The sequence below is a fragment of the Mastacembelus armatus genome, chromosome 14 (assembly GCF_900324485.2).
Source record: "Mastacembelus armatus chromosome 14, fMasArm1.2, whole genome shotgun sequence".
In the NCBI taxonomy this organism is placed as follows: domain Eukaryota; kingdom Metazoa; phylum Chordata; class Actinopteri; order Synbranchiformes; family Mastacembelidae; genus Mastacembelus; species Mastacembelus armatus.
In genome coordinates this window covers 5,961,537-5,977,265 of record NC_046646.1, presented here as the reverse complement: position 1 = coordinate 5,977,265, position 15,729 = coordinate 5,961,537, and the positions used below count along the sequence as shown (strand labels likewise).

Sequence of the window (15,729 nt, the reverse complement as noted above, 5' to 3'; positions counted from 1 at the left end):
GTTGCAAAATAGCAATAGACACACAAGTTGATTTTCAGACATATTTGTCTGTGCCAGTTATACATGAATGTAGAGCTGTAACTAACAGTTAAATTTGTCTTTTGTAACGATACATTTTCCCTACCATTTATTAGTTAATTGAAACAATAACCAGCAGATTAAGTATGAAAGTAATTGCAGTTGCAGCAGTAAGGTAGTTAGCAACATAGATGCTCATTATTTTTCTGTCCATTGACTAATTAATTAATTAATCTAGTAATCATTGCAGTTGCACAGCGATGCTCCATTGCAGCTTGTCTGGCATTGACGGTCATCAGACTGAACTCTCAATGTTCACTTTTCAGACTTTCAGCTATTAAAAACTAAAAGATATTTTTGGGTTGGTGACTCAAATCAAATCTGCATATGTGAACACCGTGTGTCCCTCTGATCACTGAACAACTCCTGTGCAGCATCCAAAGTCTCCAGTTGGTGGAGGCTGTAGCCAGCTGACAGTGTCCATAACCTCAGACCTCAGCCTGTGCTCAAATGTTTACATCACACTCCTCCCATTTTACCCCAGTGTGTGTGGTGCAGACTAGGCAGCAAATTGGATTTTTAGCATTTTTAACAATGATTATATTTTTTTTGCCCCTGTTTTCCTCCTTTACCTTTTCCTAGATCAGAAATGTAATATTTTACATTTATATGTAATAATATTTTACTCTGAGATGGACACTACATAAAAGGAAAACAAATCAAGATTGATGTTAAAATTAAATATTTAAAAAAAATAATATATAATAGCTGTTTTAAATATGATTCTCAAAACAAATGCCTGCAGATGCTGCAGTATGTGCTAATACAGCTGGCAGTAATTCTCTTTGTCTGGAGTGCTGGTGCCTCCAAGTTGTGCAGCCTGGTTGTTTCGGTGAGCCTTATGCTGATAGCTAGACTGGCTTCATGAAACACAGACAGAGTGAGAGAGAACACAAGGGATGGAGGGGGGGGGAGTGAAGGATCGAGGAAGGGAGAGCTCCTCTTGGTTGTCATGGCAGCAGGGAAACGCACCCTGGGATCGTGTGTTTCCAAGGTGAAGCAGGATGCTTGTGCACTATTGGTCAGCTGAAGGCAGACTAACTCGTTGACTTGGTCCTAATTGGCTGTGTTACTGAAATACAGATCAGCATTAAATCCAGCCTGCTTTGATGTTTCAATTTGATCAGGACATAAGAGATTTCATTTCTTTCTGTCTACTTGATGTGCATTCTGTATTTAAAGCAGCATTTAACAGATCTGCAGTGTAGTCACACTGTGCTGCAATCAGGAATGCTGGATGGCTACTTTGTGTACTTAAATATGTGTTGTCTGCTGTGCCTTTACTTGTTGTCTGACTGAAAGCATCATTTACATATCAAGTTGTTATGAAATGAGGCCAGTGTGCAGCAGCTCATGTCCCAAGAGTGAATGATAATGAATGAATGAATGCTAAACATAGTTATACAATAATAAATGTGTCCGCATAAACACATCCCACTGACTTTTCTGCATGACTGTGTGCTGTGTGGCTGAGCACATTCTTTTTCTATTGTTTTGGCCCAACACTGGGAGGTGAATGTGTGAGTCCTGGTGTGCTGTGGCAGGCGGAAGCAGAAAACAGCACTCTGTTAACTAGGACAGTGCAGGATAAAGGGCCACTGCCTCCAGTCTGGGGCTAAAGTGCTAAATTTATCCCCTCTCTGCTCCCAGCACTGCACAGACACGGACACAAGCACACAAACATGCTCGTCAACAATCAGCATGCAAGCAAGTCCACACCAAGGACATCAGCTAGCCTGCACACAAGCATTACAATTACTGCTGAAGATACATAACATGCAACCTGACAAAACTGTATGTATAACATGTACTGTGCATTTAGATTGGTAGCTTGGATAGCATGTAGAGAGACAGGACAACTCAGCAGCTCTCCTAAAAACCTTCTCCCCAACACTCGACCACCCCCCCTTTACACCTTGGTATTCTCTATACTTCATCAGTCTCTCTAGCAACAAGAACTCCAGGGAGACTGGGTTATGGGAACATGTGACCGGGCACTCTGGATATATCGTGTTGCTGGAGAGATCCTGTCCAGAAGATAAATATGGCTCTTAAAGGAAAATATCAGTGTTTTTCATTGGTATGGGTCATTGCCTTAATTGCTGCACAATTATACATTATTAATAGTCTGTTTCCCATTGCATCACTTTAGTGTTAGAATTTAAAGTGAAGTCTTTTCCATCACTGACCTTGCAGAGACCTTTCAATTTGAAACCATCTTGTAATACACACATTTTTTATCTCTGTTTTCTATTTTGAATAATCCTCCTCAAAGCGAACTGTTTGTGTTGACTGGGCTGGTTAAAACAATATTTACCTGTGAAGTTATTTCCTGAGGGAAGCAGGTAAATCATCTCCCTAAATGAATTTACATCATTCAGTTTACACGAATAGATAATGGATTTCTATCACGGTGGTGAACGTCTAGCAATTCTTGTGAGAAAAATGAATAAGAAAATAGAAGTTAATATGACTCTGATTAACGTCTCTCTGGACACTGTGTGCACAGTGAACAAAACACTGGGAAAATTTCAAGTAGTGTGAGGGAACAAGAGACAGAAACTCGTAGCAGTGGTTGTAAGCGTGTTCAACCAATTTCCGCTACTGAACGCCATCCTTGTTTCCTTTGATGCGAGCTACAGGCCCAGAGAGATCAAAGAGATTTCTCATTAGTAAAGTTAACAGGCATCATTGTGTTTTCATGTATTGTAGGAAACGGGGACGGCAGGGACAAAATTCACCATTAAGGGAGGGAGTTCTGTGTCCTCATTTCCTCTGCTCCCTCTCCGTTCCCTGCACTACTCACCCTCCCACCTCCTTGGCCACAGTACCTTGCATTCCTCCCATTCCTCCCATCTTGGCATGTGACTGGAGGCTTTGGGAGAGGATGGGGTCAAGCAAAGGTCTGAAGAAGTCATCACAGTTGATCTGTCAGGTGTCATTCCCTTCCTGTCTCTGTCCCCTCCTCTCTGTCCTTTTCTAAGTAACTGATTTCTGTGGTGCTGCCTTTCATCCATAGCTTCAGACAGACGGCCACATTTAAAGCTCATCTCTTTTATGGTGTAAGACCTTTGACCTTATCACTGTAGTCGATAAGGTGCCCGAACTGTAGCTTGCACAAGTCATAAATGTTAAGATTTACAGAAACATTGCTATAGGGTGAGATAAACTCAGACTGCTCTCTCTAAATATGACTTCAGATTGATTGCATCATCAGTAATAATTTTTAATATGAAGTAAGGACATGAAGTTTAAGTGGGGGGAGGCAGCTTTGTACTTTAATGTTACTCAGTTGAGTTGAAGCCTGTAATCCACTGTACATTATTTTTATTTAATAGAGACGGGCAGTATCGAAGGTTTCTGAATGTGTTTTTCTGATTATCTAATAAAGACCTGGTACTTGTTCTGATTTGCTACTGAGCGCACTGTTTTATTATAAGTCTGTAGTATTTGTCTGCTGCACACTTATTTCAGTACTGGGTTGTGCCCAGCATTGTTTGTGATTATTGTAACAACTTTTCAAAACATCAGTAAGCAATCGTTCACTGCCGTGCACAGAGAATAAAGTCATTTCTCCACTGAAAGGAGCTGACACAGTAACCTTCGATGTTGGCCTGATTAGTCACCTTTTCTGAATTGTACTGAAGCCAACTCACATAGTTAATTTAGTTAGAAAAAGCTTACACAGTTCTAGCCACTGCAGCTTATGCAGTTGAAAACTATAATGGATGGTTGTATGTGTCACATTTCTCCCTTAATTTAACAGTGAAACAACTCTGACTACTCCAGTTGAGCTTTACATTTGATGTCTTAATTATCAGCCCATATAGAGCTTTATATCCACCATAAGCCCTTTACCTGGTACTGACGTCTAATATCAGTGCACAGACACAACAGGCCTCTGACATTTATTGTGACATTCTGCAAGTTAATGAATTTGTTCAGTAAAACAAAGAGACAGTGACCTCCTGTTAACCTTTCCTCATTCCTCTGGGTTAGACTTAGGAAAACCCACAAATTTGTTCCTGGCATTTAGTTGCAGTCTGTGCATGTGTGCAATGTGTCCCAGCTGGCAGACAATATTTGAAACCACATAACATGATTTTCAGTGTTTCTGCTAATATAAAAGAAAAAGGGCAGCAGCAGGCATTGGCTTTGTGGGTTAACAGCAGAAGCCCAGTTTTAATCTAGGATGAGGTTGACAAATTGGCCATAGCTCTGGGTGATGAAGCTTTATTACAAATGCACAGCTTATATTACTAATGGCATGATGACTTCATGACTTGTCATAAGTGTGGTTTCAAACAGGCTTAAAATTCCATCCTTATTACATAGTACCCTAAAATATTTAGCTTTTCACTTACAGCTTTATAGGGTCTCTTATGCTGCACAATGTTAATGAGTAGGACTGTTGGCAAGTGCACTTTGAATACAGTACATATTTTGACAACTAAAAGCATTAAATCACACTGCAGTGACACACTAAGTGCCTTTTTCACAAGAATGAACAGATGTCGTGTCACGATGCAGTTGCAAAGTGATTACGTGGACATGGTAATGAGCATAATTACAGAAAATATTTTTTTTCAGAAGAGCTAAGGTATCTGGCTCAGACTGATACAGTTTCTTGTTAGCTCACAGCAGGTGTGTTAGAGGGACCCTGCTGTGCGTGTGTGTGGTTGTCTGCATTTGTGTGTGTGATCCAGCCTGAACAGGGTGGGAGTGGGAACTTAAGTTGCTGTCAGGGTTATGTCAGTATTATCTTTAGTCAGCTCTGGCTGCATCAGTGTATGTCTATGATAGACTTGCAGAGGATCAGATTTCTTTGCTTTTTATGGACTTGTCAGTCCATCTCTTTCCCTTTCTATACCTACTTTCTAAGTTTAATCTGACATGCATAAAGACACCCCCCCTCCTGTTTGTGGCAGTGGGAAATCAATTTAAAGTAATAGACCTCTGAGTGTTTGTAAGTGAATGTGCTGGCCTTTAGAGTTTTAGTTTAGTCCATCAGTGTTTTCCCCAGCATTTACTCTCCTGTATGAACTGTGGGCTAAAGCTGGAGCTGGTAATACCTCTCAAAGCCTCATGTGTTTGTGTGCTTGTGTTGCTTTGGCAGCGGCAGACAGTGCTGTTGTTTCCCAGTGGTCAGGTGGCTAGACAGTAGGGAAGATTATATCACCCTGTGCGCTCTAATTCAGTGCTGTCTACTTTCTGTATGTTTTTCTGTCCTCCCTCTTTTGTTCAGTTATCTTTCCATCTAGACCAAAATACCACTTGATTATTTAATGAAAATATGTTTTGTATTTATGGTTTGCCAATGTGTTTTTTGCTTGTTTGTTTGTTTGTCTTTTTTTTTTTTTGGCCACCTTCCAATATTCTGCTGACAGGTGGTTATGGTTATCATGTAAACATTTATTCAAACTCCTTGGTATCACTGGCCTACTTGTTCCTTTAATGGCTTCTTGGGATTTCTCTCTTACGTCACCGTTCATAGTCAACACAATTTGTCCTTGTTCATATTTTAGCTTTGATTCGAGAAAGGCTGTTTATTAATATTGTGCCAGAAACCGTTCCAATGCCAGCACGTCCTGTCACAGCAGCAGCGCATGACCATTAAAAACATGTTTACATGGCCCCAGATCGCAATAATAAGAGGGAGATACAGGGGTGCCTCTTCCCAGTGGACAGCACACTTGATGATGCTGTTCTGAAATGTACATCAGCTGCACAGAAGCTCAGTTCTTAGTGTGGCCAGCCAAGCCCAACAAACATCTGTGGAATGTCACAGCTCTGCCGCTTCCTTCCTTTTCTTCTCCTCTCTATCTTCATGTCTTCCCCAAACTGTTTTTGGGGCCTCCAACAGGTGTGTGTGTGTGCGTGCATGACCAACACTCCTCAGTTCAGTTTCTAATGGTTAGTGGTAGAGTTCTGTCAGCTTTTATAGTGCTGCGTTTAACATTTTCCTAACTTTTGCAGCTAGATAGAACAGTGCAGACAACCAAAAACATGACATCACACTGGGGTACAGTTTGGGCACATGGACGAGAATAAAGAGAAAAGTCAATGAAAATGCTGCTAATGCATTGAAGTTTGGCAGGAACACCATAATCCCATGATAAAATAATTACGTTGCATATTCATTAATAGCAGCTCAGGCAGCCAGTGGATTTGGACTCCTGTTCTTTTAGGTGTACATGCACAACTACTTTTGTTGCTATTTGCTGTAACAACAATCCACAAACTCATCAGCTGTCAAGCCCCGATACAGATAAAACCTGGACGATAATCGGATCGTTTTGTCACAAAGTAATTATTTTACACAGACACAACAATCGTTTCATTGTAGTGTTGTAGTTGTCCGATAGTTTGTCAGAAAATGAATCAGCCACTGTTTTTTAAGTCAATAATCATTTTGAATTTGGCATGCTTGAAAAACTCAAAACATTCACTCACTCACACTTTAATTGGTGGTGATTTCCTGCTTATACATCAACACAATCTTTGGGTTTTAACAGTTGGTCTGACAAAACATGCAATTTGAGCATGTAATCTTAGGCCCTGCAAAATTGTGATGGATGTTTTTGACAATTCTTTTGACATTCTCAAAACTAGATTATTTGTTCATGAAACTAATAATTAGATACAGTCCTAGAGAGTGTGTGATTTATGCCAAACAGTGGAAGAGCATGGAATATGGTACCCATTGCAGTTTTAATAATTGAGAAGACTGAAAAGCTGTCTGTTTTAACATGGAAGAATGCCGTTCTGTCTGGGTGTCTGTTAGTGCAGGTAAAGCGCATAAGCTCTCAGATTAAGTTGTGAACAGTCCAGTTCTTTATACTGGAAAGAAACAATTTGTAATGAGCATCTGTTTAGGTCTTTTGATAGGTAAGTCATATCTAGCATTTAGGGCAGTGAAATGGCTGATCATCTGTTTGTGTGCCACATAGCAGACCATCCATGTGATACTTTCAGCTCCACTCGCTGTCCCTCTGCCACTCTACAGGTTGCCACCAGCTTTTGGCACCTTTTCCATGTTGTGCCAGCTGAAGGCAAATGTGCCCACCTGCCTTCCTTTGTATCTAGCCACACTCTAAATCCTCACTGGATTTATTTATTGTGTCATTACTGAGCCAAAGGCCACCAGCCATTTGCATCTGAGAGGTGGAGCAGGGAGTGCCTCTGGACAATCACAGTGGCGTGTGAGCAAGCATATGCTGATAGTGAGGGGAGGCAAAGGATAGAACAGATCAGAGAGAAGCCCAGTCTCTTTGTTGGTTAATAGATGAAGAGCAGAGGAGAGGGCAGTGGGAGGAAAAGTGAAGACAGAGAAAAAAGATGATTAAAAGATCTTATAGCTTTTTGTCAGGCTACAGCCAGCAGCTCTCCCTCCTTGACTCTCCCAACATTAGAGAAAGTGAGGCAGAACAAGACAAGAAGTGTGATCCCACAAATCTAGTTAATGAACATAACATCCTGATAAGTATCTTGTTGTTGTGAAGGCCTCTTAGCCCAGTATTTTAAATACATTGTAGTCTGCTGTTTCTTTTTTTGCTTCCAGTGTTAAATAGTGAATTGAATTTGTTTGCTGTAATAATAGAGCAACCAAATAAGATAAGTATTTGTATGATTTCTCTATTAGCTCATGAACAGTGTGCTGCAGACAGCTGTTTTTTCTGTCAATTATTGATCTATCTATCTCTCTATCTGCCCATCTAATCTATCTATCTGCAGCCACCACACACTCCCATTATCACCATGCTCAACAGCTGACTTATAGGTATGCGTCGTGCATATGCTGAGGTGTGTGTAGCTGTTTGGAGCGCTGGCAGACCTTTGATGTTTGGAGAAGAGTTGAATTTTGCATGATGCTGTGCTTGTGTGTGTCATGTGTGAACATGACAGTGAATACTTCTGCATACACAGAGCTGGATCCAGTAGGCTTGTGAGACAGTTTGTCACAGCATAAATTTCACTAAGTCCTGTTCCCCATGTCTGTCAGTGAGAGGAGCAGTGCTGAGGAAACATGTCATGTGTTGCTGTTGATATTTCAACACGTGGCCAAATGCTAACTAGGCACCTGTTGACATTTAAAGTATATCTGTAATATTATTAATTGTGTATAGAAATATTTTGTAAGGCTTGCCAACAGGATAATTTTATGTCTGTCTCCAGTCAGAAGCAAAAAGTGAAGTTACTGTTACTATAAGTGCATTTATACATTTATAGAGTTTATTCAAGTTGACAAAAACAGGTTACAAAATCAGCGAGATATTTAGAGAGATAAAGTCATATTTCATCACTGCATCATAATGTGATGCCTTTTAATGTCAGCTGGCATGTCAGATAATCCTAACCTATACTCTTGACACTTACAGGTGAATCTGTACAGTCACATTTGCATAGAACTGAATTGGGTCTGGTGTGATACTGCACGTGTGATAGGGTTGGGTTGTACTTCTGCCTGTTGAGCCACAGATGGCAGCCCTCTACCTCAAGCTTACAAGTGCCCTGCAAACACAGATTTCTGTGAATGTATAGGGTCAGGTGTTCTTCGTGTATGCTAGGAGAATGGTGCAGTTCTGTTGATGTCAACACATTTAGTCTCCATCTGTTGTAGTCTGTTACTCACTTGCTTTCTATTAGCCAGTTGTTGTTCTCTAGGATATTACTTCTCTTTTCCTCCATGTACATAAATACATCATGGTATTAGCGGCATGTGCATTCTTGCACTGACAACAAGATCATTCTTGCTATTCTGCCTCATCCCAACTTTGCCACTGCTTCCATAATTCAGCCCCATGCTGTGCAAATGAGAATGGCTCTTCTGCGTCCCATCGTTAGTTCTTCACTTGCTGTTTTTCACACACCCACAAGATGGTTTAGTGAGTCAAAGGAGCCAAATGTAATTTACTGCATCAGCACCGGAGCAGTTGTGACACACCTCCCAAACAAAGGTGTCTTTGTTCTTTGTGCCAGCATGTGGCCTAATTCCCCAGCTGTCTTTTTACAACCTCACCTGGCTGCTCACCAGTGTTTCCTTCTTGTTTGCATTTATTCTTCTGCTTCTTCTTGGGTGATCACTGTTTTTATCTTACTTCTACTGCATTTTGTCATCTACCTTTCTCACTGGGCAGCTAAGCCTGAATGAATGACATTTTACTACATTGTCATTTTGGGATGCTGGACAAAGCTCAGTAAAGTATTCTGTTTATTTAAGTAATGGGATGTAGCATTTGTGATCACAATACACCCCATTTATGGGCTTTCAGTGATTGCTCAGTCCCTTTATTTTAATCTATGTTTCTGTTTGTATGTAAAAGAGTAACAGTTGTAAGGCTCACCAGCCATCAAAACAATCACTGATTCATAATATTATAGGAATAGAATTTCACTCATGACTATTATGCTTTGGAAAATTAATCAAGGCAGTTTTTGTCATTGATTATAACAATGTTAAAAATACAGTGTTCACATTAAGAACCAGTCCACCAGGTCACTTATGAGATGGTTCATGGTCCTGGGCAGCACTTCGGAGTTGCATTGCGTCCTGATGGCCTAGACCAACCTGCATGTTTTTCTGGACACTGTTGGTACTTCAAACACATCAATATGATAACGTCATTTGAATGAACAAGGGGACTGCACTATTTCATACAGTGCTAATGTCATTTGAACGTAGCCTCAGACAAGCCAAATCAAGTCTGTTACTCAGGCAGGGAAGCAGTGCGGAACAGAGAGAATTTTATACTTAAACGTGTTTGGATGGTACTCTGCCTGATTGGTTGGGCTCAGACTGGTGATGGTTTCTGGTGATAGTTTCAGCTAATCTCTAGAATGCATGACTGTTTTCTGTCTGGGTGCCCAACAACTCAGACTGTTGAAGCCTTAGATGAACTTCAGATTTTTATTTTCTCACAGAGCTGGGATTGCTGAATTTGTCCTGCCATCACTTGCATTGTAGTGCGCATCTAGGCATATACTGTAAACATTTTATTAAATGTGTCGTTACGACGGGAGCGCGGGCATTTTCAATTCTGTTTTTAAATGCCTGTAGAATTGCAACCAAATAAGATAGAGCAATAATTCTTTTTGCATATGAAACCGGAGGAGTTACACTTACATATCACACATTCAACATGTTTCAGAGCATAGTTTACTCCGAGTAATGGGTTTGCAGAAATCCAGTAAAAAGCGCACACTATTTATAGAATTATACAATCAGTTATTCCTGATTATATATGTATTTTGATCCAAAAAAAATTCATGTGTTCATGTGTTCTGAAGTTTCAACACAGTAAAAACGATTTTAATTTTTTTGTTGTTTCTTGCACTTTCTAATGGACGAACAAGGTCTTATACAAAGATATGTATGCTCAGATATCTGACAAGATATAGTTGATGTACATGCTGTCATGTTATGGACACACTCAAAATAAGATTTAGGTGGTGTGAAATGACTTACAACTTTTTTGTATTTACAATTTTGACATGACATTTATGTATTTAGAAAAATGAGTTTAAAAAATGTGTTTTATTGCACATTTTATCAATTTATTTAGTTAGTATGGACTTATTAGATACATATTATTAAAATTTGGGATATAAGGATTGCATTGATGTATGGCAAATTAAAATGCTCCAAACAAACAGCATGTAAAAATGTAAAGATATGCTCTCGTGGCCTTGTTCTATGGCAGGTTTTAAAGGGTTAAATACCTAAATGTCAAAATGTAGACATTTATATATGGACCTGGATGTAAAAATCTTGCTCTGACTCTCCTTCATTAGCCTACTTGCTTCCAGCTACAGAAAATAACTGTAATACATTCATATCCACTCTCTATCTAGAGCCACCTTATCTGTACAGGTTAAAAAGTGTAGGATGGATGTCGAGCTCTGTGAAACTTCCGGCAACTGTCCGATGCATAGGAGGTATTATGTCAGTGAAGTGTGCGCTCTGCCTTTCTGCCTTGCTCTCCTTTTCTACTCGCCTTTTTTAATCCTGCAGAGTAGGTGTGCCAGAGAGAGAGAGAGAGCGGGACAGAAGACTGATATTTGCCTAACCAAAATTCTCTGTGGAGACAACCCTCTTTGATCCACTTCAAAATTCACCGTGTCCACTTTCATTTGGTCATCCGTCACTTTCGCCGTCTCTGCGCTCTCTGCATTTGTGTAACTTTGTGTGTGTGTGTGTGTGTGTGTGTGATGTCTAAGCTGTAAAAGAGAGGAAAGACCGCAGACAATGCCCTGCTTTTTTCTCTACTCCTCTCTTCTTCCATTTGCCTCATCCGTGCTTTCCATTTTTTCTTCAACTTGTCACTTGTGTGCTGTTGTGTGTTGAGGTCAGACTGGCACAGACAGGCATTGTTTTAAGCAGAAGAGCTGTTATGTGCAGTCTGTGTGTGTGAGACAGGGAGAAAGAAAAGGTACTGTTTTATCTGAGTTGCTATTTAAAAAGCCAGGGTTAGTCAGGGCGAACCCCCTTGTTTTTCACACTGCTGTAGCCACACTACATAGACAGAATCACAAAAACAATTGCACACAGAAACCAACTGTGTTGTCCAGTTGTGTCCAATGGTCAGAATGGTTTGATACAAGCATATAAAGAGTTTTTCTATGACCAAATGGTGTGTAGATTAGCTTTTATTTTCTTGTATTTGTCCCTGTGTTCATCCTTCTGATTATGAATCTCTCATGTTAAAACAGAATATGAATGAGAGGTGAGATTCCATGGTAGGCTTTCACAAAAAAAGGCTAAGTTTTTATAATCATATTCTGTCTCTCTACCTTTCCTCTGTCAACTCTTTTCTTTCTTTGAGCAGGAACATGAACATTAGATATTCTTTTTTTCCCACAGCAGTCAGTTCTCAACCTCACACTATATTGGAGTTATTCATTGCAAAGCCATTCTTCTTCTCAAATGTGAGTATTAGTTTGATCTCGATTGAGTCATCTCGCTCTTCCTTTCCTTCTTGCTCCCCACAGCGAGCATCTATCCTGCGCCTTCACCTTCTTCTTGCATGGTGAGAGCAACGTATGCACCAGTGTGGAGATCAACCAGCACCAGCCTGTGTACCATCTGACAGAGGAGCATCTCACTCTGGCTCAGCAGGCGTCCAGCCCCTTCCAAGGTGGGTCTCTCCTATACCTGGCAGCTTTACACTCACATCAGTGAATTCAGTTACAAAAGTACTGCCAACATGTTACACAGCTAAAGTAAACACTGCATCCTTTGTGAATTCTCCAGCCCAGTTTGGGACAATTAAAACATGTATTGTATGTAATCTCACTATGATAGATACCTATAGTGGCAGGTTCACCTTAGGTCATGGTTTTAGAAGGTCAGTGCTGGCATACATCATACCTACATGTTTGGTCCGATAAGTACCTCAGTGGTTGGACAAACAAATGACCTCCATAAATGTCCTTTTTAAACATCTTTTGACTCTATTTTTGCCTTGAAGTTGAGCTCCACCCACATATGTTGAGGACATGGCATTACCCTCCAGGTTTGTTAAAATGTGATGGCAGTGTGCATGAAATATTGATGAACAAACAGAACCACATTTTGCAACAGGAAATAAATACTGCTTCAAAGTGTTGCTTCTTATCTTCTAACTTTCTTTCTCCTTCAACATGGATTTTATTTATTTAGTTTTTTTTTAAAAAGTCCATAATCAGCTGACAGAATCCAGTAGCAGCCTTCTGATATTTGTTTGTATACATTCTTGTGCACTTAGGTGGCTGGACCAAAGGGCCTCTGTTGTTTATTTTTTCTTTGATGAAGATGGAAGGTCAGCTGAGAATAATATTCTCAGTGGAAATACATTTTGCGAAATATTTATATTTATTACTTCTGACAGAACTAAACCTTGTAGCTGATGAAGATGCACTAAACTGTGAATGGCAAAACTGTGGAAGCAATTATTTTGGTTATACCTTTTGCTGTTTAAATGTAATTAAAAAGCAATTCTGCATATTCTTTGGCTTTGCAATGAAATTTGACATTTTTTTTTACGTTACATAGACAGAAAATAGATCAGAAATTTGTTTTGTTTGGTTTTTTACATCCCAAGGCTAATATGGTTCAGATTAGAATCTCATCCCTCTGGTGTTAAGGTTTTTTGTTTTTGTTTTTTTGATTGGACTATATCACTCAGACTGATTGAAATTTTAGACCAGATTTGCAGGCTGTTGTACACTTGCGTGTGTTTCAACCTGTTCTGTTATGAAAACTTGTTCTGTGTGTGTGTTTTTCCCCCATTCACACTTAAAAGTTGAATGTCCCTTGTGTAGGTTATGTTATGAATGGCACTGTTGGATGATTAAGTGGTTACACCTCTGATGTCAAGGAGAGGAGCAAAAAAAAAATTTTAGACAGTTTTGTGTAGGATAGAGTTGACACTTTTTTTTTTGTTTTGTTTTTTGTTCTATTTATAAAGCAAAAGCGTATGAATCAATAAAACAATACTAATCATATATTGAAGGATTGTTTTCTGACCTCTGGTGGATGTACTGCAGGTACAGGATGCCCATTTAACCATGATTAGTCTCATCTAAAAAACTGTGAGTTTAAGAAAAAGCTTTGTTTGTACTAAACAACAGGTTGATCGTCAACATTCAGATGTTTAGCTAAAAAATTAAGCTGTTAAGCAAAACCACCTGTCAGCTTTAGGAGATAAGGTAGACTATATTAGTCAATAATATAAATGTGCTCTGCAAGTATGTTTTTCATAATTGTCTTTTATATATTAGGTTCCTGGTTTAGACGTAATTATTCCACTGAAATATTGTTGTAAGGTGTGTGTGTGTCTTTGTGTGTGTCTGTGTGTCTTGCCAAGCTAGTGCATATACAATCTACTGTCAGAGTATCTTTTATTAGAGATTGGCTTGCAGCCAGGTTAAAGGAAAAGCTTCTGTAGTCAATTTAAATTACAGTGTAGTGTAGATATAAAAATCAGTGGCTCTAATGATAATCCATCATTGGGTCTAAATTCATTACCCCACCCTAAGCCAAATACTGTGGAATCCCAAAACTACTGTTAACTTTCACACATCACAATGTTAATATAATGACGGTACTATACATTCTTTTTAGGGAAGAAAATCGTTTTTTGACAAACACTATTATATTTCATTGATTTCACAAAACCAACCATTCTCTTTCCAGTAAAACTTTCACATTGACATTTTGATGACATACCACTTGCACCAGACTCACAGATAACATGTTTTAAAGCTATGTTTCTTAGTAAACTGACGTCAGATTTTTGGAAGACTTTTGATTGGACTGAGACAGTGATTTTACTTTTCACACAAAACTTTAAATTCCTTAATTTATTCCTTCTTTACAAAGAGTAAACCTTGAGGAAAGGTTTTTGTCTTTTGCCTCATTTGTAGTTAGATATGGTTCAGGCTTCCCTCTATATATGCCCCCCTCCAGAGTAATAACAGTGATCACATCCTCCATTCACCACAGTAATTTCTGTACAGTAACCTTTTAACTGTCTTCAGAGCTCTCTTGAAGCATGGTGATAATGTTCTGTCTAGTTAAAGACTGGTGCCTTTGATAAAAATCTAACCATTATTGGAACTTGTCATATAGATTCCTAAAGGGATGTAGTTGGATTTTACAAGTCATTTAGGATGACCATACTACTCCCCAATCACCAATTAGTGGATAGTTACTTAAGACTCATTTTATTGGTCTATGAATGGCTGCTTTTTCTCACCTATCTTTGTTTTCCAGTCAGGTAGTTCATGTTCTTCCACACACACTCACACTTGCTCTTTTCCATTGAGTTAAATGTTAAGTGTGTGCCTGTGCTCAGGTGTATGAATTTTTTTTTTTTTTTTTTTTTTTTTTTTTTTTCCCCTTCTTCTCCCCCCCACTGTAACATTTCTCCTCCTGGCTAACCAAGCATAGTGACGAGGAAAGGCTGACTTCCACCCTCCCTCCCTTTCACCACTGCCAAGCCTAGTTTACTGTGTGGCAAAGCGCTCCAGCAGGCAGACCTCTCCAGGATGTGATCTCATAAAAGGGCGCAGAGTGAATGTTATGAACTCTCAGCCCATTACACTGATCTGAGCACATTTGACATGTCTTGAGGGAGCAGGAGAGACTCGCAGGCAGAGAGGAGAGGCAGAAAAGATGGAGAAAGGGGAGGGAGGTGCGGTGAGTTGGTGATGGGGGGAAATTGTAAACCATTTCCATAATTATGCAGAATTTGATCTCTCTTCCACAGCTGGTCCCAAGTCTAAGTAGTGTGTGTGCAGCAAGAAATGCAGAAATTAAAGTGAAACGGAGGGGGGTTACTTTTTAATTAAGGTTAATATGCTCAAGCAAAGTTGGGTGATGGTGTACCACAACATAAACAACCCACTGTTTTTCTTAGTTGCTGTTTTTGCTGAGGTAGTATGTTCTTTAGCCTGAAACGCTGTGCTAAGAAGCATTTAGTACTTATTGTGTCTATAGCATGTTTTCATACATTTAGAAATGTTTAGTATCTAAGTGTTATAATGCCGCCCAGTTCAGTTCAGTATAGAATATTTTCTCTCTAGGAGCCAAACTGCCTGGTAATGTTCATTGGTGCTGCTATTCCCCTAACTTTGTGTTAGTTTATCATCCACCACCACCTGCCAGCCTTA

General features: G+C 39.5%; 1 protein-coding gene across 2 annotated transcripts in view; it reads left to right on the top strand.

The window, feature by feature from the left end:
• The window catches only part of med13a (mediator complex subunit 13a), a 66,313-nt gene that overhangs the window by 22,070 nt on the left and 28,514 nt on the right, over positions 1-15,729 (top strand). For both annotated transcript variants that reach the window (XM_026328074.2, XM_026328073.2), the window contains exon 4: positions 12,067-12,212. In XM_026328074.2, the coding sequence (XP_026183859.1) occupies positions 12,067-12,212 (146 nt within the window). The remainder of the gene's footprint in view (positions 1-12,066; positions 12,213-15,729) is intronic.